The sequence below is a fragment of the Eublepharis macularius genome, chromosome 12 (assembly GCF_028583425.1).
Source record: "Eublepharis macularius isolate TG4126 chromosome 12, MPM_Emac_v1.0, whole genome shotgun sequence".
NCBI classification, from domain to species: domain Eukaryota; kingdom Metazoa; phylum Chordata; class Lepidosauria; order Squamata; family Eublepharidae; genus Eublepharis; species Eublepharis macularius.
This window is the reverse complement of record NC_072801.1, coordinates 63,596,335-63,618,483: the sequence shown is the minus strand read 5'-3', so window position 1 is coordinate 63,618,483 and position 22,149 is coordinate 63,596,335. Positions and strand designations below refer to the sequence as shown.

Genomic DNA, 22,149 nt, shown 5'->3' with positions numbered 1-22,149 from the left:
TTTTTTAACTTGATATATTCCAGAGCCAAAGGCCCCGGAGCTAAAACTCTTCTAAACCCTGACTCAGATTAAGCCTCATTACCAGAGAACTCAGCTTTCTTGGCTCCTGGTTCCTTTGCCTGGTCCAAACCCAGGTTTATCTATTTGACTAACACTTAAAATGTCACACAACAGCATATGCGGCATCACAAATATTTCCTGGTCTGGAGCAGGTCCAGGACAGGGTTGCTATAGTAACTGGGGGAGGGGGGGAGTGAGAAACTTCAATTCCCAAACTCATAGGATGAAATACGGTCTTGTACGATAAAATACTTTAGCTTGGTTTGGGGGTGGGGGGGGGGTCACATTTTGAAACTCAGTAAACAACTCCACATAAAACAAAGATGCGAGTGGCCTGAAGGTTAGGCTGAAGTGGCTTGTAGTGTTGGGGACCCCTGGAGAAGAGCCTTGAGTTATTAGGACTGAGGAAAAGTAGCCAAGCCTAAATGTTTGGAGCTATTCTCTTGCCTGGAATATCATACACTCAATAAAATATTCCTTTGAGTGAATTTGTTTTTTCCCCATAAACCTTGCCCCTGGTTCTGTATCTGTTCTGTCCACAAAATTTTCCCTTCCAGGGCTAGGGCTCAATCCTTGGACCAGTATTCAAAGCCTGCATAAGATGAACTGTGTTGCCACAAAGCTCTCACACGCCAGGGATTAGGGCCAGAGGAGAGCTTTTAGATCTAAAGATGCTTGTTTCAACCAAATTGGAGTCCCAGAATCTTTAAGTAATATTTTCCGCATCAATTTTCCCTTCACCAAACCCCAGTCTTTCTTCCCCACCACATTCTTATTCAGTCATCTTTGTACATGTCCTAAATCATTTTTACACACCTTTTTCCTTGCAGCATTACTCTCAATAAAGTCTTTTTCAGGTTTTTTTTTTAAATCCTGTCTCTGCACTAGAAAATCCTCTTCTCCCTATCCTATTAATTCACTACACACACACACTCTATCCACTCTTACCTAACCCATCACCACAAGATATGACTTTCCTATCTGTGGTTCATCTCTCTTCCTTGCAGCTCATGGCACTTTTTTATCTAGATTTCAGTGTGTTTTCATTTTAACAATGGATGGCTACCCACCCATTCTGAGACTCAGGGACAAAGAGGGCTCAAAGTTCTAAAAGATTTGTAGTTTTTCACTCTCTTTTGCTCTTTATATAGAGACAGAGTTAAAGATCAGATATCTATCTTCTTCCTGATATTGCAGATCAGATCTCACTCACCCTTTCTTATATTCTGATGCTATCAGCTGCAGTATCAGGTAGTCCCTTCCTCCTCTCCCTGAAGTACAAATGCAAGCAAAACATACACTCAGAGGGATGCTCAAGTCTGGCTTTGCTATCTATCTAAATCTAATCTAATCTCCGTGTTGCATATCAGATCCCGCTTCTCTGCACCCTCCGCCTTCCTTTCCTCTCTTTCTCTATTGTCTCCACCTCCCTGCCTGCAACCCCCCCTCCCCTTGCTCGCTCGCTCTCTGGCTCTCTCTGGCTCTCGAAGTCTGTGGGATCCCCCAATCGACCGTCTCTCATTCGCCGTGTCACCCCCCTCCCCAGCGTTACCTGTTGACAGGAGCAGAGCAGAGCTCAGGTATGATGGGGGGAGAGCTGGGTTCCCAGGGGGCAAGTATGGCAACTGATGGTATGAACCTCAGGTGGAGACTTTGGGGGACTGGAAATATGTAAAGAAGACACTTCTGGGGAATAAGTTGGGGGGAGTAAGGGAAAATGTGGGGAGCAGTTTCTGGCAGAGTTTTGAAAGAAGAGGGGGAGTTGGGAGACTTGCCTGAGAGGCTGGGGCAACTTGGGGGCAAGAATGGGAAAGGGTAGTTGTTAAGATGTGGGGCTGATGGGAGAAAAGACAAGGAAATAACAAGGGGGCAATTCAGATTGGCCTCCTGAAATGAAAAGCAGAAGGCACTAAGAATGTATTTGAAGGGTGTACAGTAAATTATGAGGATGTGGCGGGTTGAATTGGGATACTTAGGAGGAGAAGTGGGGTGGGGAGCAAGCAAGCAGGTGTTAAGAAATTGTGGGAGATTATTTACATTTATTCAGATGTGTGGGGTAGATGCTGGGGTAATGTTTATGATCTTGGGCAAATTCAGGTGGGATAAAAATCCTTTGAAAATTGAGCCACTAAAGCAACATTTTTTTAACAAAAATACCTTCCCACAGACTTCAAAAAAAGGAGAGAGAATGGGGGGAGACAACTCAATTTAGCAAACTCATTCTATTAATATCTTTTAAATAATCCAGTGCTAATTAATTAAAAATAACCCTCTCAAGAATGTTGGGCATTAAAGAAACAGCCAAATCAAAATGTCATTCGATCCCAGCTATTAAATTCCTTATTCAATTAGAATTTTCTCCCCCCCTGCTCCCCCCACCTCCAAAATTACAGTGTAGTAAATGAATTCTACATGTTTAGAGTTGGGTATCTTGTTATCTGGCCCATTGATGTTCTATTTGAACGTTAAATTGATTTGTTAACACTTCATTTAATGCTACTAGCATTACTAACACATCAGGGTTTTCCCCCCTAATTTAAATCAGCTGGGGATTTAAGCACCTCCGAATGTGTCACTTGTGATTTTTCAAAGATATGATCAGGTTTTTTTCGTATTGTGCCATAACCCAAAACTTTTGACCTGCTACAAATTCATGGAAAATGTATTTTTTAAAGACAGAAAGGGAGAGAAGGAGCCAAAATTTCTGTTTAACCTGGGTGAGCTCAGCTGAAAGATTTGAGTTTTTCCAGCACAGCAATGGGACGCCAGGAGAAATTCATCATAAAAGCTCACATGTGACTGTTACACAGGACACAGGGTGGCAACTTTGGACCCAACCCATGTAGTCCATAATATGGAGATAAGAGATTGAGACAACCCCCCCCCATACATGCTGGCAGCACTGCTGGGGGTTTTGTGCCTAATACGTCTGTTAGCTCACCAACCTTCTTCACCTGTAGAAATCAGGAGTTGTTTGACACTTGGGCCAAAGAGGTTGGCTTCCCCGATCTAATCATTCTACTTAAATGGTTTCATGAAGAAAATGTTCTTTACTTAAGAGCATATGGGAAAAGAGATATAATGGTTACTACTACAAATCGGTGTGTCTCTCAGAGCCGATTCACGACTGGCAACTCATGAACACCTGTAATATCTAATGGGAAGATGAGGTCTATGCAACAGTCTGAACAGCTGTGACAAATAATTTTGCTTCTGTATTTAAAATATTTATATGCTGCCTTTCCACCCTAATAGGGTCTCCAAGGTGGTGAACATCAAGGCATTAAAATCTTTAAAACATTAAAACAGCATTTAAAATGTATATATAAATACTTCCCAATACACAAAAAAGATACATGCATTCATAACAAACACAACCAGCAGGAAGGGCCAATACAAGTTTATGGGGGTGGGGAATGGACACCAAACAAAATAGAAACATCTTTACTTGCTGGCAGAAGACAATGACAGAGGGAGACAGACGAATCTCTCTGCAGAGGGAGTTCCAAAATTTCAGCATCTCAACCGAGAAGGCCCTTTCTTGGGTCACCACCCATTAGGACTGCCAGCCTCCAGGTGGTGGCTGGAGATCTCCTGGAATTACAACTGATTTGCAAGTGACAGAGATCAGTTCCCCTGGAGAAAATGGCTGCTTTGGAAGGTGGACTCTATAGCATCAAACCATGCAGGGGCCCCTCCCCTCCACAAACCCCGCCCTCTACAGGCTCCATCCTCCAAATCTCCAGGAATTTCCCAACCTGGACTTGGCAACCCTACCACCAATCCAGCCTCAGATGGCTCCCAAAACAAGGCCTCTGAAGATGATGGGAGTGGGAGAAGGTGGTCCTTATGGTATGCTGGCCTCAAACTCTATAGGGCTTTGAAGGTTAACAACAGCACCTTGAATTGGGCCCAGAAGCAAATTGGGAGCCAGTGCAGATGGAACAGGACTGGGGTGAAACTGGTCTCTGCAATCCGCTCTAGTCAACATTCTGGCTACAGCATTCTGTACCAACTGTAGCTTCTGGCAGCCTTACGTAGAGCACACCGCAGTAATCTAATCCGGATGTTACCAGGGCATGCACTACAGTGGCAAGATCTTTCCTGCCCAGAAAGGGCCACAACCATCTCGCCAGCCAAAACTGGTGAAAGGCAGCCCTGGCCACTGCTGCAACCTATTTATCCAACAGGAGGCCTGGGTCCACCAGCATCCCCAAGCTATGAACCTGCTCTATTAGGGGGAGTGAAACCCCATCCAGAACATGAAGTTCCAGAAACTGGCAAGGCAGGATGTGTGCCAAGGCAGGACCCACACGACCTCAGTAACACCACCCTCCTTACTATGCATGGAGCACCCAAAAAGATGAGATCATTTGCACATACCAGTTCCTTAAGGGATTCCGCTGATGGTGACATCACAAAACCACATGGAATCCGCACCAGCACGTCCCTGTGTATTGATGGACACATCTCCTCTTCAGACATTACACTGTTCACCAAGAGAGACACAAATGAACAAGGTTGTGTGCCAGATGTAGGAACATGTGAAACTGTCTTATATATTGAGTTAGATCATCAGTATATCAAGCACCGTAGATGGCTACTCTGGCTAGCAACTTCTCACCAATATCTCAGGCATTAGTCTTTCCCAGCCCTGGAAACTTGTGAATGCAAAGCATGTGCTCCACCACTGAGCTATGGACACTCCTGCAAAGCATGAATGTGAAATGTGAACTCTCAGATGCACTTCTCACCATTTGGACGCTACCACCACACGTCTCAGCAGCCATTTTCTCTGCATACTTTCTTAATGCAGGTGGATAACATCAAAAGAAGCCAATGCTTTTATAAAGTGGAATATTTGTCCCAATGTACCATTACTAGATCGAGATAGTGCTACTCAAGTGTGGGACATTTTGCACAAGAAAGAGATCAGCTGTTCTGCCAAGGCAATTATATTTTTCATGCAATCTGGATGATATTTTCTGCCAAAATATATATATGAAATTTCAACCAAAAGACCTGATTTTTTTAAAATGTCACCCACAAAATAGACTCTTTTGCCCAATAAAGGTTACATTTTACCTCTAGCAATAAACTTCTTTTTTTTTGCATCGAGTTTTCCAGTTAAATAGGGTGGACAATTTCCAATCAGATTTATACATTTTCTGCCAACTAAGAAATTGCTGCTAGGAACTAGCAAAATTTCAGTTCTAAAGAATACTGGAATTTCTGTTTGTTAAGATTCAGAGATGGAATGGTCAAAGATTCAACATTTTGCAGCCAAAATATGTGATTAGCCTACAACTAAGGAAAAATGATGAATCACAAGAAATCCCTCTTTTCATATTCCAGAGTTGACTCTCCTGCCCTTCTGATGACAGTTCGCCGGGGAGAACGTGCTCCAGTCCCTATCCGGGAACACATGGCCATTGATGTGTCCCCAGGACCAATCAGACCCATTGCCCAGATCTCTGCTTATTTCCCACATCCTGGGCTGGAGGGAGTTCTGACCACCCGGGACAGAATGAGGGGCCCAGGGGCAGCTACTGTGGCCCCTGGAACTGGAGAGGGAGAAGCAGTTGACGGAGATGATTCTGACGACAACAGTGAGTGTTATCTCCACCCCTCTCTGGGTCAAATCTTCTATTAGTCCAGCAGGGGCTCATTTATCTACACCACACATTTCGTGCACACATGTTCACACAAGCAGATTCTCTTCCCACAGATCAGGTTCCCTTTCATGTACGTATTTTTACATGTGGACTTCATTGTGCCATGCTGAAACACAGAAGACCACCAAAAAAAAATCTTGTATGTTGTGTCCACACCGATAGTCTTACATCCACACTCATAGACACAAACGTACATCCCAAAACATACATAACAGGGGCATTCTTTCTCTCGCACACAAATGGTCACCCATATGCCACACAGAGACTCACACCAGAAACACTGCTTCCCCTCATATAGAAATTTATACACAGACACAAACACACACATACTCTATACCCACACAGTCCCCAAGCACTCTCTCTCTCACACTCACTCTGGACACCCAACTCTTTGGTATACTATTTTACGCTGCCATTGTGTTGAAACAGGGACACCCTGAGTCTTACAAACTTCCCAGTTCTCCCACATGTATACTCACCGAAGAGCTCTCACTCTACACTGTCATCCCAAACAGAGTCAATCCCTTTGCTAAGCACATTGACTTGAGTGGACCTGAAAAGGTGTTTCACTTGGGAAAATCCAGTTGCAAATGATTACTTTAGAGCATGGAGAATGCATCATCCGAAAGAGTGTGAAAGCAGCCACTATTGCACACAATCTTGTTGATTTAATCCTCCTGTACAAGGGTTGCCAGATCCAGGTTGGGAAATTCCTGGAGATTTGGGGGGTGGAGCCTGGAGAGGGTGGGATTTGGGGAAGAAAGGGGCCTTTGTGGGGTATAATGCCATGGAGTTCACCCTTCAAAGCAGCCATTTTCTCCAGGGGAACTGATCTCTTTGGCCTGGAGATCTGTTGTAATTCCGGGAGATCTCCAGCTACCACCTGGAGGCTGGCAACCCTATCCTGTACCAGAGCTCCCTTCCTCCCTCTTTTTCATACACGACACTGGTGACCAGACACTGTGTGCTGAATGCACATTGCACATCCTGCCTTTTCTCCCTTCTTCCTCTTGTGTGTGCAAATCTTGAAAATATAAGTGGCTCACCGAGGCTGCAGTCTGAAGCTCTGAAATCAACGAGATTTGCTTTATAAGAACATCCCTGCTGGATCAAATCACTGGTTCATCTTGTCCACCCTCGTCTTTCCCACAGGGGCCAACTAGAGGCCCTGAAAGACTATGGCAGGGGCACAGAGGCCAACTTCTACCCCCATTACTGTCTATGGTTGCCGATCTACAGATGGGTCCTGGACTTTTTCCAGAATTCAACTGATCTCCAGACTGCAGAAATCAGTTCCCCTGGAGAAAATGACAGCTTCAGAGGGAAAACTCTATGATATACCATAGTTTATAGGTGAAATTCCTCCCCAAATTGCCCCCAAACAGGAACTACCCCCAAATCTCCAGGAATATCCCAGGCCAGATTTGGCAGCCCTCAGAAACTGGATTTCAGAAGTTTTCTGCCTCCAAACACGCAGATCCCATTTAGACAAACTTCAGGATAAACCTGTTTAAGATTAAGGATTAAACTGCATTCTCCTCCACATTTACTTGCAAGTAAGGCCCATTGAACACAGTGGGAGTTACTTGCAAGAAAACATGCCTTGGATTGGGCCACAAGATCCTTTGCTATTGGCACATATAAAGCATCTCAACCAGATTTCTGTCTCATATGCACCCGAGCTGCTCCTCACAAATAGTTCTTCACTGATTCACACACAAGCAAAGTCAGTTGTGTAATAAGACCCACAAACACTACTATGCGATGCACTAGCAGCCTGCCTCTGCTACCACACATCTGCAGCCTTGTCAATACACAGAGGGGTGTACACTTACTCCCAGATGCAGAAACAAACATTCACAACAACCCACCCCCACAAGCACAGACAAAACACAGCTGGGGCTTTACAAACTTTACACCCAATCTTTCTTGCTGTGAGCTTTTTACACCCATTGGAGAAACCACAAACCAGAATCTTGTCCACAGACTATCAGCTAGGGTTGCCACCCTCCAGAGGGTGGCTGGAGATCTCCCAGAATTGCAACTGATCTCCAGCTGAGAGAAACCAGTTGCCCTGGAGAAAATGGCTGTTTTGGAGTGTGGACTCTATGGCATTATACCCACTGAGATCCCTGCCCTCCCCAAACCATGCCCTCTCCAGGCAACACCCCCCTCCCCCAAATCTCCAAAAATTTCCCAGCCTGAAGCTAACACCCTACCCAGTGTCGACAGACCAAAGAAAAGGTCAGCCCAGCCACTCGTCCTGTGTCTCCACAGATGAAATCATGACACCTATACATAATACAATTTATTAGTGACCACGCATACTCAAACCTTTACACATGTACAACACCAGGTATCATCCAAGTAGCATGGCTGGAATCACACAAAGGTTTTTACTCACATACAGAGCCAGTTCAGAGTGTATATGTGTGTGTACATGTGTGCATGCATGCATGTGAGAAAAATACACACACACACACACACACACACAGATACAGGAACACACACTTCTGGGGACAAAGTCACACATACAAATGCTCACTCAGCCTCTCTAACAGAAACAAACCCACACAAACTCACACCCTCACCAACACAACAGCTTGTTGCAAGGGACACAAATGCATACCCTCTCACTTGTTTGCAAATTCATAGATACATGGAGCCCCAGAAAGGAAGAAGGGGTGGAATAAGAGAGAGAGAGAGAGAGGTAGATGAATGGATGGGAAGAAAGACGGGCAGAGGGAGGGAGACAAAGACAGATGGACAGAGGCTGGATAGATGAATGGGAAGGGCTAGACAGTGTGATAGATCACGTCTGTGCCGGTGGACTGGTGTATGTGGATGGTCAGAGAGCAGTTTAGAAACCAGATGGATGCAGACAGATAAAGCATCTGTGGATGGGCTGAAATATGATAATAGAATGATTGATGCATCTGTAGACTGGTCTACCGGGGCTTATACGATGTGGTCCTCAGGCCCTTTTTTCCTATGCCAGGGCTCTGCCCCAGAACATAGGAACAAATACTTTGAGCATGTGCTGAGTACAGAATGCCTTCTCCTCAGCACTAGATAACTGCAAATGTGCATGGAGCTTGAAGAAGGATACCAGTTCCATGCAAGCTCTGGGATCCTTTTGTTTGCTTATGTGTCCTGAGATAGACAGAAGTTGAAAAGTTAATCTGGAAGGACATGGAGGAACTGCCACTTGGGAATTCAGGACTGTCTGAAAGCTTCTGGCTTGGCAATGACAGATAGGAAGGAAGTGCATTCATTTCCAAATGAAGGAGGAGCAAACTAAAAAAATGCTCTGCTTATTTCTTACCATTACAAAAACCAACAGGAATAGCAATGGACTGATAATGATTGCCATTTGTTCCCCTGTGTTTTGCTTTTAATTAGCTATAAACTAGGTGTTTGATCTATTCGCACGGAAGAATCCCTTGCGTTAGGGGTACGAGCCTTGAAAACAGCATCCAAATTGGATGGAAAGGAAAGAAGTTACAGCCAGAAATGTTTCCTGCTGAAACCAGCAGAAATGAAAAGAATTTAATAATGAAACCAAATATGCGTAATAATGAATATATTGAAAATGAATGAAGGTGTTGGAACAACAACAAAAATATGTGAAAGAAAATTGCACATCCCTAATAGACAGACACAGAAGCTCAAGTGCAGAAAAATGTCTGACAGAATTGTGGTCTGATACAAAATTCAGCATCCTGAATTTTTATTAAAGAGAAACAAATCAAAATCACTAAGTTTCTAGCCCTCAGCACCATAAAGACAAAAAGCAGAGGCAGGTGACTAATGTCTGATGAAATCTCCAAAATCAGAAGGGAGTTTAGTGGGATTTCTAGCCGTCACTGTGGTGTCCAGCATTTAGCACCTTCCCTTGTATCATAACCTAGTAAAATCAATATAAACTATGCAATGTAAGCATATATAAACAAATGGGCCTAATTAGAGACATACAAACAAGTCACAGAATATAGATGTACTGGCACCTAAGACAATCCAGCTGTACTGGAAGACAGAATTTTGATTAATTGGTTTGGTTTGGTTTAGCACAGAGTACACTGCCCTGTATGTATGGCAATGGATGGCAAGTAATGGCTATGTAGTATGACAAATACGTATATATAAATTTTAAAAGGCACAGACAGGTGTGTAGGCATATGGATACAGCCAGATATGCCAGTGGAGAAAAAAATGATTTAACCAGAGAGAGGGGCAGGAACTGCAACTGACATACTGATCCCTTTTCTTCATTCTGCTTGTTACCTGACCTCTTTCTAGCATCTCTGGGGACTCTGGAATTTGACGTCCTTTATGATCCTGAGAGCTGCACTCTCAACTGTACCATTCTACGGGCCAAGGTAACAATATCCCTCAAACCTGAAAAGCACCCTAGACACGCAAGCAGACTGTCCCAGCACCGCTGGTGCCTTTTTTGAGCCAGACCTGCAGACTTTTTTTAGCATTGCGTGTACAGCTCACACAAGTACAGGGACATGATTTAATAAAAAGAGGCCACACGAGGATGGGAAAATCTCATTATGGAACCAGTGCTGCTCATTTCAGTCTGCTTCTCTTCTGCATTCAGCTCATCCCTTTCTTCTGTCCTTTTTGTGTGTGTGAGTCTGTGCGCGCACCACATGGCAAGCCCCTGAGAAACAGATAGACTCACTCAAAGACCCCTCCACCCTCACAGACACCCCCATGGCCTTCAGCTGTCTATGTTTGCGTAACCCCTACCCTCACATACACGCCAACAAACACAAACCCCTTCTTCCTTCCCAGCTGGTGGGCTTGCAGCATCTTCAAGCACCTCGGCGACGCGCCAAGCAACCGGGTATCCGCAGGCATCTGGGGTTGCCACAGCAACAGAGGAGGGAGGGGGAGCCAGGGAAACAATGCGGCAGCTCAAAACCACAGTGAAAGTAAGGCTGGTCCTCCACAGGAGACACCACTCCCCATAACCTCTTGGCATTTTTTTGTACTTGCCAGGTGACCCCATTCATCCCAACTTGTGGACAGCTCTCTAGGGCTTCCCCACAAACTATGCAAGGTGTGTTTTCATGAATGTTTCAGGGCTGTGCTTTTGGGTTTGGGTTTTTTATTTTTGTAAGTGCTGGAAGCGTCTTCCCCCCCCCCCTAGCAATTCTGCAATGATTCCAATTTAGCTAGATGTTTTGGAAGCCGTTCTGAACATCCCAAGAGGACCAGCATTAAAGAGCATAGCACAAACAGTACCAGGATTCAGAATAATTTATTTTTGCTTGGAGTGATATATGACTTGTATTCCCATCAAAGGCAAACAGCATAAAGGTACTTTTGGAAGAGTTATTCAAGGGGGCATCCTTCCAAAGACTGTTTAGGAACAAGTTTGTCACAAGGAAGATCATATTCCACTGAACTGTATAATAATTTCCAAAGGATCGCCTGTTTTTCATGTGCTTGCATGCAGGAATGGACAGTAGACTCAGAACAGATAAAAAGAAGTACTTTTTCACTCCCAGAGTAATTATCTTGTGGTATTCATTGCCACAGGATATAGTGATGGCTGCTAGTTTAATTGGCTTTAAGAGGAGATCAGGCAAACTCATGGAGAAGAGGTCTACCAGTTGCTGTGAAGGAATAGACATGCAAGCCATTCTCTATTCCTTCTGGTTGGCCCCTAGGAGGTCGCAGAAGCCCCATGAATGTCCCATGTCTCCACTTGGTGATAATGGCCCTTTCCCTTGCTCCCCAGAGGTGCAAAAAGCAACCGGGTACATCACTGCCTGCTAAATGAAACTGTATGTTCCTGCATTGCCATTTAAAGTCTCTGCCTAGTTGCTGCGCCTCCCACTAGACTCTAACAAGTAATCATGGGGATGATTCTACCACAACTCTGAATATTCAAGCTATCAGGCTGACCTACTGACCCTCTTGACAGCAAAACCTGAATAGACATGGTGTGTTTCCAGAGACCAGACTTAAAGCATTCAGTATCTAAGAGTTTAATAAATGAATAAAAGAATACAAATGTTCTATTCAAGCTTTTGAGCTGAGCAAGGGAACAAAGAAAAAGTGAAAACATGCGGTCCTCTTTCCTTACACTGGATGCTTCCTAAATGATGTTCTTACAGGACAGGCTAGCTTTACTTGAAGTTGCTGTAGGTTAAAGTGCATCATTATCTTAGATATCTTGGTTGGGACTTCTGCCCATAATCTCTTGCCACCTGGATAAGATGGAGTTCCTAGGTAAATACTTAGTCCATCACAGTTTGTGCCCATCCAATGAGCTGGAAGCTTAACGAACTTCTACCTCAAGTCCTGAGTTTAAATAGCCTCTTTCTTTTTCCTCTCTTGAGACAACCTTACTGTCCCTATCTGTGTGTCTCTGTGTGTCACTGCCAAGAAGATTTTACCTAGGACATGTACCCATGCACAGTCTCAAACAGAAATGAGACACAGATGAGGGTCTTCATAGACATTCTGAGCACACAGGTAGGTTTATGTGGATCCTGAAGATATGGGACTACCAATGTAATTGACACATCGATTCCTTTTCTTTATTCTGCTTGACAAGACATGCTCTCTGACATTTCACTGACAAAAATAAAAGACATGCTGCTTACAAGAATAGCTTCCCATTCAACATATTGTGGAAAGCTACATGATATGTTGTAGAAGGTTCTAGTCCACTTGCTATCAATATATCTAATTATCAACTTGGCCAAATCTGTGAATACTTAAATCCAGAGACTAGAGCCATGAACAAACAAGACAGATCTTTCTACAAACCTTAAAAATGCCCCAGGTTTGAAGAAAAATCTGAAATTAAAAAAATACATTGAGGGGTTACACCCATCAAACAATACAGGCAGAGAGTGTAGCTTTAAGAAATTAATGCTGACAGTGGCCATTGCTAGGCAACCACGCAATATTGCAGCCTTCAAGCCTTGGTTTCTGTCAGCGAAAGACTGAAGGAAGGGGCCCCTTATAGGGCTGTTTTGGTGTTTGAGGGAGAACTCATGGGGGGGGGGTGTCAGGCTAGGGTTGCCAGCTTGGGTTGCCAACCTCCAGGTGGAGCCTGAAGATTGCCCAGAATTACAACTGATTTCCGTACAACAGAGATCAATTTCCCTGAAAAAAATGGCAGCTTTGGAGGGTGGACTCTGTGGCACTATATTTTGCCATGCTCCTTCCCCAAGATCCACCTTCCCCAGGCTCCATCCCCAATGTTTCCAGGAATTTCCCAACCCAGAGTTGGCAAGCCTAATTTATCAATCATCTTTCAGTGATTTAATAGTCAGAAGAGTTCTTCTTATTGAAGATCACTAAAAACAAAGAAATAGTTATCCTAAAATAGGCAAGGCTAGATTTCAAAATATACATTAGTATCTGCAGTGTGTAAAATTCCATTGGGGTAGCCATGTTAGTCTGCGGTAGCAAGACAGACTTTGCACTGCTTTCATGGAAGAGTGAGGATTTAAACCTGGGGCTCCCAAATCTTAGACCAACACCCAGCCATCACACCACACTGGCTCTCACTTATGTGAACATGTGCCTTAGAGACAAGGTGTTTTCAGTTGCCTACTCAGAAATTTAACTTCTCAAGACTTTGGGGAGGAAGCTGAAGAATGATAGTTGTTGTAGTAACGATCACAAAAAAGTAACAAGTCATCCACAAAAGGTAGAAATAGTGCCTGAGTTCTTCCACTGAGAGGTAACAGAAAACAGAGAGACGGTCCTTAGTAATTCACCTTGGGTCTCAGTGAGAAAAGTGGACTATAAATCAATCAATCAGTCAGGAAAGTTGAGGTATGTGTTCAGGATGGTTTCCTGCATTAGAAAATTTCAATTGAGATCCCACATTGAAATGAACATGCAGGCTGTCACATCTCTCTCTCTCACACACACACACACACAAAGCTAGCAAGTCCATCAAGACATTGTAATTCACACATGGTTTTCATGCTGATCCCTACCTCTGTGTAGAAGATTTGTAATGTCCTTCAGACAGAGAGTCACAAATGAAAAATGTGCACCAGGGAAGGCGTGGGACGTGATTTGGGTTTTAATGACGTGCATGAGGGAAAATGCTTAGTTAGGAGGGGGAAGGAAATGATTTCTGTATCTTCTCATTCTCAGGGATTGAAGCCGATGGATTTTAATGGTCTGGCTGACCCCTACGTGAAACTCCACCTCCTGCCAGGTGCTTGCAAGGTAATATGCCCCTTTCCCTGTTGCTTCTCCATTTGTGGGCCTAACACAATCCAAAATGTGCATGGAACACGCAACGAAGCTTCCTTGTGACCAGGTTTGATGTAGACGCACTTCTGAGTCGGGCAGTGTTTCCGAAACGGAGAGGACTGGCCTCTGTTTGGGAGTACGGGACATGCACGATCACAGGGGACAAATAGTTTTGCTGGTCTCATTGGTAATAAAAATCCTATAAGCACCCGTGATTCAGGGTTTTCCAAGGGGTGACCCTACTGATGTTGCTGAAGAGAAGGTTGTACTCGCTTGACTGCTGAGGGCCAAGAGACCTAAGGCTGGAGATGAAATGAGACAGGGAGAGGGGACATGCTGGATTGACAGAGGGGGGGGAGAGAGAGAGGGCCTGGGTGGGGAAGAAGCAGAACAAAAGATGTACAAGTAAACCAGGCTAGTATACACAGATGAAGTTGGAGCACGGCATGGAATGAGTTACCAGAAAATGCGGTAACGCTCTCACATGGATGGCTTTTTAAAAAGAATTAGACCAGGATTCTCCAATATGGTGCCACTAGTGCTTCCTTTGACACCCACTGAGCTTTTCAGAAAACAAGTGGGGCCATTGTAAGGCAGGGATTACTCTAGTTCAAATGAAAAAGTTTTTCACTGGAAGAGCAGGAAGATTGTTAAGCACCTGAGTTTTCCTTAGTCAGAGTGTGGTTTCATTTCCCCCTTCAGGCTTTCCTTCCTCCCAGGCGGTGTGAAGGAGGTATTCTGTTCAACTCTGCCTCCTGCGGCAGCCATTTGGGGTTTGGCTCCACCTCGTGGCAGCCATTTGGGTGTGTTGTTCATCATCACCTCATCTCAAAATTCCAGATGTGCCCACAGGCTCAAAAAAGTTGGGTACACTTGGATTAGACAAACTCAAGGAGGGCTGTTGGCCACGAGTGTCAGCTAGACAGAACCTCTCATCACAGATACTTGGAGAAAACAATTAGATTGCTGATGCTTTCGTGTCCTGTTTGTTTCTGAACATTCCAAATCTTTTACTCAACTGATGTTCCTAATGAAGTTTCCGCATCAGATGTGCACAGAATATCCAGTGCTAATACATTTTAAAAGAAGGGCTTGCTTTTATGAAACACTGGTGCAGGGCACTTGCTTAGAAATAGTGGAGCTGGAGTTGGGAAGTTACAGAGCACTGCAGGAGAAACCCAGAACAAACACATTTATATCCCATGGCTCAGCTTCTAAATTCTCATCCTTGGCATTGAAAACAAGAGGCAGAACCTGTGTATTCTCTGGGATATACAGGTGTTCTGTTCCAATTCCACCCCACCTCTTCCCATCCAGGCAAACAAGCTGAAAACACGAACACAACACAACACTCTCAACCCTGTGTGGAATGAGGCTCTAACGTACAATGGGATAACGGCCGAGGATATGGCCCGGAAAACTTTGCGGTGAGATGACCCACCCCACCTAAAACCCAAGCCTACAAGCTCTTGTTCCAATGCTTCCTTGACTGCAAGACCCCCTTCATCCTTCTTCTCTGTTTCTCTCTTCAAGAATCTCCGTCTGTGATGAGGATAAACTGACCCACAATGAGTTCATTGGGGAGACTCGTGTGCCCCTAAGACGCCTCCGGCCTGGCCAGAAGAGACATTTCAACCTGTGTTTGGAACGACAACAACCGGTGAGGGTCTAGCATGAGGGGAGGGGTTATATACTCCCAATCTAATGTCAGTCACAGATTCTAAGGAACATCAGTCAAGGGTCTTAAATTCACAGCCTTGTCTCGCATTTCCTTGGCCCTTCCATCTCCTTGGTTCCCCAACCATCTTGGCCTTCTCTCCCCATTCTCACTAACAGAACGCAGTCCTTCTTCTCCATAGTCCCTATGTGAGAAGCTTCCCTTAACTCTCTGCTTTCCTGGCTGTAACATTCCATGATAGATTCTTCCTCCTGCACAGTTGCAAAGGTTATGGATAGTCTGTGGCATAACAGGTCAGCTATTGGCCAGAGTATTGAGTAAAGAGGTTCACAGGCAGTAACCAGTACACATTAGCCGTTCTCCTTCAACAAGGAGGTGTCGCCTTCTCCAAACTCTTATTCAAGAACAGGGGAGCAATCCTCAGCAGGTCTAACTCAGAAGTCAGTCCCATTTTATTCAGAGGAGCTTACTCCCTGGGAAGTGTACTTAGGATTTCAGCCAGAGCTCTCAAGAGACTAACTCCCAGCTGAGGAAACATCCATAGCCATTAGTGAATATTGGTGTAGTGGTTAAGATCGGCAGGACTTTAATCTGGCAAGCCAGATTTGATTCTTCACTCCTCCGCTTGAAGCCACCTGGGTGACCTGGGGTCAGTCACAGCTCTCTCAGAGTTCTCTCAGCCCCACCCACCTCACAGGGTGATTATTGCAGGGATAATAATAACACACTTTATAAACCGCTCTGAGTAGGCATTAAGTTGTCCTGAAGAACGGTATATAAATCGGTGGTGGTGGTAAAGATCCTCAGAGTGGCTTTCAGATTTCAACCACACTATAGTGATACACAGCAATCCCACAATCCTATATCATGCGAATGATTATTTTGTGCTACTCAACTACAATTTGTTGGCAATTATGGGAGTGCGGGAAGGTGTCTGTCTGATAAAATCTTATAAGACTAGGGCAGCAGGGAAATAGATTTTGTGTGTGTGACTTTTTTTTTCTTTTTGTAGGAAATGCGCTGTATTTTGCAAAGTTTATCCTAGTCATGCAATCCATCTTTTCTTGTTGCAGATTAATTTAGGTTACTTTGACATGTAATTTTGTTTTTCAGACATACAATGTACTACTATATTCAGAATATACATCCATCATGGCCGGCACGTCTCCATGGATTTTTGAGGGGAAGGGAAGATTTTGTGCTTTGATAGCTCGGGAGAGTGTTCTCTTCTCCCCAGTTCTGTCTCTCCCTCTCTCCCAGACACGCACACACTGTCTCTTCTCGCCTCCAAAGTTGCTAATGTTTGCAAAATTTCTGCTTCTCAACAGCTGGCATCCCCCTCCTCCATGACAGCTGCCTTGCGTGGAATTTCCTGCTACCTGAGAGAGGTGAGAGCTTTTCTTCCTCCTACTCCTCATTAAAGGATTACATAACTGTCGATGTATAATTATATAACCTACTTTCACTTTTATGTATCCCAAGAGAAGGGTGGGAGTTAAAAGCATCATCCATTCGGGGGGGGGGGGGGAAGCATAAGGTATGTAGAGTTTAGTTTGATATACCTGCTAGAGCCAGAATAGACCAATCAACAGAAGAAATACTTTCTAAGGACTAGTTAGACCCCACATAAACCAATTTATGTTTTTACAAAAGCATTTTACTCGGTACAATTGATTAATTTTTGGAAAAGAGAGCCTGTGGCTTGAAGTGCCAGGATAGTGTAGCTTTTTGACCAGCAAGCCCTTACCCCAAATCTCAGATACTGGTTTTGGTAGCTCATTTGGGGGGGGGGGGATGGATTTGGTCTACAATCATTCTTGTTTTTTAAAAATCTCACATTTAAGGACTTTCCAATCAGAAACAGGTTCCAAGGTTGAAGTTTCAGGGGGTGAAATAGGCAGAGATCCCCGATGCTCTGTGGAAGCAAATATTCAACAGGCCAGAGTACCCAGGAGCAGTGAACACCCAGGATGAGACAGCTGGCTGCCGGGGCTGTGGGAAGGGGAGTAGGTGGGCAGGTGGTTGAAGCCTGACAAGGCCAAACAGGAGGCATGAAGAGGGCCCGCCTGACTCAGTCAGGAGCTCTATAATCTGAAAGAGAATGAGGAGCCATCGACATTTCCCCTGGTATGCCAAGGCCAACTCTGAGGCTTCGGTATGTAACGATTCCTTTGGAAGGCGGCATTTCACAGAAAAACATCCAACACTCTCTCCTCTTCCTTGTGGCACAGTTAGAGCCCCCGGCTGGCTGGGCCCTGGAGGAAAGGGGCCGCATCCTGCTCGCCCTTATGTACATCTCTGAACGCCACGGGCTACTGGTGTCTATTCTCCGCTGCGCCCACTTAGCTGCAATGGACGTGTGCGGCTACTCGGACCCCTACGTAAAAACGTGAGGAATACGCACATAAGCAGAGACCGGGAGGGGGGAGCTGTTGATAAACTTGAGTTGCCACAAAGAGTAGTTAACCAAGAGAGAGGCAAGAGGAATTCACATCAGAATGGAAAGGGGAGGAACTGGGGCTGAAGAGAGTGCGTGGCCTGCTCAGGAAAGGACCCCTGAAACATGGGGTTGGAAAAACTTTTAGAGAGGCTTGCCTCAGGTCTATGCTGCAGGCACGCAAAACACAACCTTTTGCTGTTTTGGAAGGATTTTAGAGGTTTGTCTTTATAACAAAGATCCGTTTTCTGAAGAAATCCAGTAGATGTATTTGTTTTCTACAGCGTCTATACTTTTAGGCCTTTGAGTTTTAGAATGTGTTATGTTTTATGGTGGCACGTAAGTGCTGGTACGTAGACATTTCAGGTTGGTTAGTTGCCTTGATCTCTCTTTGGGAAGGAGGGAGGCAGCCAGTCTACAGACGAGCTCATTCTCTGTTTCTTGGCAGGTATCTCAAGCCAGATGAAGAGAAGAAGTCAAAGCATAAAACTACTGTGAAGAAGAAGACGCTGAACCCAGAATATAATGAGGTGAATGAAGGAGGGCAAGAAAAGGTTCTGGAGGTCGGATTAGGGAGGCAGCCTGATTTCTTATCCCTGCTGGTGCAGCTTGCACAACCAAATCCAAGCCCTGAGTCTTTATTATTATCCATTTCCTTGTGCTGAACATTCCCCTTTTACATTAATGCATTGTTCAAAGTTATTATATCAAATGGCTTGTAAATAGCATGAAAATGGCATAGATGAGGAACACTAGTAATGGAAATGGGCAAGATGTTAATGCACATGACAACATACAAAATAAACAAAAAGGAACAAATTCATACATCCATTATTTAAATGGGAGAGGTGTAGAGTCCAAACTCTGATTTCTAACACTAGCTCTCTCCTGCCCCACTACAGGATTTTTTCTATGAGATTGAGCATTCAGATCTTGGTCAGAAATCTCTGGAGATAACGGTGTGGGATTACGACATTGGAAAATCCAACGACTTCATTGGTGAGAAACATTACAGCTGGAGGGGGCATTACCTGGTGTCTAAGAGGCCTAGAAAGGGAACTATGCATATCTCCATCCACACTTAAACTAGTTTCTCCAGGAAACTGGGTCCCAGAGTTGGGAGAGCAGCATGATGAAACAACCTAACTTTAAAGAGCCTGGGCAATAATATAAATACTAGTAATTTAGCCCATTGTTACTAGTGCTCTAGAAAGGCATTGCCACCTCTGCGGTGCCCCGATGGGGGGGGGGGGGTGGCAGGTACCCTGGAGCGCTCCTGTGCCTGGCAGCACAGCCAAACCAGGTGGCTAGAGCTGCAGGAGCGCTGTTTGGGGGGGGGGGGGAGCGAGCTGCCTGGTATGCTTGTGTGGCTGACAGCCACCCAGTTCAGCCCCATTCGGCTGAAAGAGGGCTGCCAACTCCAGATTGTGAAATTCCTGGAGATTTGGGGGGGGGGGTTGGAGCCTGGAGAAGTCAAGAGTTTGGGGAGAGTGGGCCCCTGAACATGCTATACTGCCATAGAGTCCACCTTTCCAAGAAGTCATTTTCTCCAGGGCAACTGATCTCTGTGGCTTGGAAATCTGTTGCAATTCCTGGAGATCTCCAGCCACCAGCTGGAAGCTGGCAACCCTAGGCTGGAGCTGCATGCGGCTGGTAGCAGTCTGGTTCAGCCCCCTTCAGGGCTGAACCAGGTGGCTGGCAGGCACGGAGGGTGCAGCGGGGGTGGGGGTGGGGAAAAGACAGGCAGGGAGAAGTCAGGCAGGAGAAGGTTGGCAGGCGTAGGATTTACCGTGGGGGTGGGAGAGGCGAGCAGACAGCATGGCACGCTGCTGTGCCTGCCAGCCACCCAGCCCTGTTCAGGCCAAACCAGGCGGCTGGAGGCATGAGGAGAGAGAGGAGCAGGCAGTGTGGCGCGCTCCTGCTTCAGCCTCTCATCCACACTAGGGGCACACGAGAGAATGGCTGATCAGTGGAATCGAGGTGAATCGCCGGGAACATGCTTTAGATAACATGTATAGATAATGATTTTCAAAAGCCCTGTAATTTGGCAATGTAACATTTCTAATGTAGAATTCACAGCCTCCTCACCAAATTACAGTTTCTAGGATTTGCGGGGAGGAAGCCACAATAGCCACAGAAATGTCTCCCGTCAGGGATCATTTGGTTATAGGGAGGGAGAATGCCTCTCGGAAGAAAGCACTGTTTGTTTGAGAACAAGACCTTCTCCATTCTTCCTTGCAGGAGGGGTGACCCTGGGGCTGGGAGCCCCTGGCGAATGCCGGCGGCATTGGCTCGCTTGCCTTCAGACCCCTGACCATCGCCTCGAGCACTGGCACACGCTCACCAACGAGCTCCCAGAATCCTCCACTTTTGGACCCTGAGATGCCACCTTGACCACCTATGGAACTGCATCCTCCCACCCTGCCTGCCTGCCAAAAAAAGGGAGGGGCACAGCAGCAGCCCCTCCTCTGCACGAGGACGTTTGCACGTTTTCACAGTTACTTGTTGTTGGTGTCCATTTGTATTATGCTCTGGGGAGGGGCTTAAATGGAGGCCGTCCTCTCTTCTGGTTTGGTATATTGAGGCAGTGGGGGGGGGCGGCCAGGGAGAGCCAAGGAAGTCCAGGAGGAGCCCAATAAGCGAAACCAAGATTGCCTCTGATTTAAAAAAATAGTCAGTGACCAGATACCAAAAAATGGTATATTTTTCCTTCAGTGATTCCTCTTCTCCGGCTGCCGCCTGTGGCTCCTGAATCGTTCCTTGCTTCTTTTGTGCCAAGTTTTGGCATGGATTTTGAGGGCAAACACTTCGCTGGCCTACGGTCAGGAACACAATGCATGTGTTTTCCAAAAACACAAAAATGAAAGCCCTTAAAAGCCACATCCCGGGATAGAATTTTTCCCGCCGCCCAACACTCCCCGTTATTTCCTTCTTACCACATCAAATCCTGTCCCAGCATAACATTACCCAGAGTGACATATGCAATTTGTATTCTTGAATAATTTCAAAGATTGTCTGTAGCCTTTTGAGTTCCTGCAAGGAAACAGAAGGGGTTTCTGTCTGGCACGCTTCTTCCAAATAACATAACATCAAGAGGCACACAAGCTTCACTACTCATCTCGTTAACTTTTCAAGAAAAAAACAATCCTCCACCAAGTTTCCCCCCCTCCAGTTGATAGATAAGCAAGCTTTCTCTCTCCTCTCAACCAGCTGTTTTATAAAACAGAACCAGGAGGAAATATTTTGCTGTTAATGAGGCACCCTCCTCTTATCTGCCTCACTTTTAATCAGGAAAACAGCAGCCAGCCATTTTTGTAGTCCAAAATGGACACTTTCAGACAAGGACTGATTCATGCTTTTTTGCGGCAGATGAGTTCAGAGTTTCTGTTTATCCTGGTAAATGCTGCTCTGTCTGAAAAGGAGCCTCATGTCTAAATAAATGGGAACAAACAGTGGACATTACTCAGGGAACCACAACTGGCCTGTGGCTCCCTGGTGGGCCTCCATCACGCCTTGAGAACCCAGGACCAGACCTGCTGTTTGGTAGGGCAAGGAGGCCAGCTGTAGGCAGCAAATTGTGTGGATACTCATAAAGGGGAAAGCAAACTGTCAATCAGGTCAGCACGATCCTGGCATGTTTCTCAGAAATACACTTCAGTGAGTTCAAGGATACTTGCTCTCCGATAAGCATGCTCGGGATTGCAGCCTTTATGTTATTTATTTACAATCCACATCTTTCCAAGACGTGTTCTGAAAGTAGTTTATTTTAAAAAGGTAAATGAATTAAAACCAAAAATGTGACAACACAGAATAGGAAATAAAACAACTCTATGAAGGAAGATGGCTCCAGGCAGGGGTTGGGGGGGGGCAGTATCTGTTTGCTTCCCCTCCCATGATCTCAGTGATAGAGGCTGTTAGTTGGAAGAAGGAGGCCCTCAGCTAGTGCTGATTACAAGAACAAAAGAACATTTTGCTCTCTGGCAGGCACCGCTGGAATTTTCTGCCCCAGGTACCAACACATACTGGACTGTCTCAATCATGTATCCCAGTTTCCC

General features: G+C 45.3%; 1 protein-coding gene across 1 annotated transcript; it reads left to right on the top strand.

Annotated features, from left to right (window-relative positions):
• The first annotated feature begins 1,610 nt into the window (after window positions 1-1,610).
• DOC2A (double C2 domain alpha) lies at window positions 1,611-20,475 on the top strand. Its single transcript, XM_054995045.1, has 11 exons — window positions 1,611-1,640; window positions 5,416-5,669; window positions 10,035-10,114; window positions 13,878-13,952; window positions 15,297-15,406; window positions 15,513-15,639; window positions 16,986-17,045; window positions 17,889-18,046; window positions 18,543-18,624; window positions 18,997-19,093; window positions 20,336-20,475. The coding sequence occupies exons 2-11, from the start codon at window positions 5,438-5,440 to the stop codon at window positions 20,473-20,475; spliced, it is 1,161 nt and encodes a 386-aa protein (XP_054851020.1). The 5' UTR covers window positions 1,611-1,640; window positions 5,416-5,437.
• The last annotated feature ends 1,674 nt before the right edge of the window (window positions 20,476-22,149 follow it).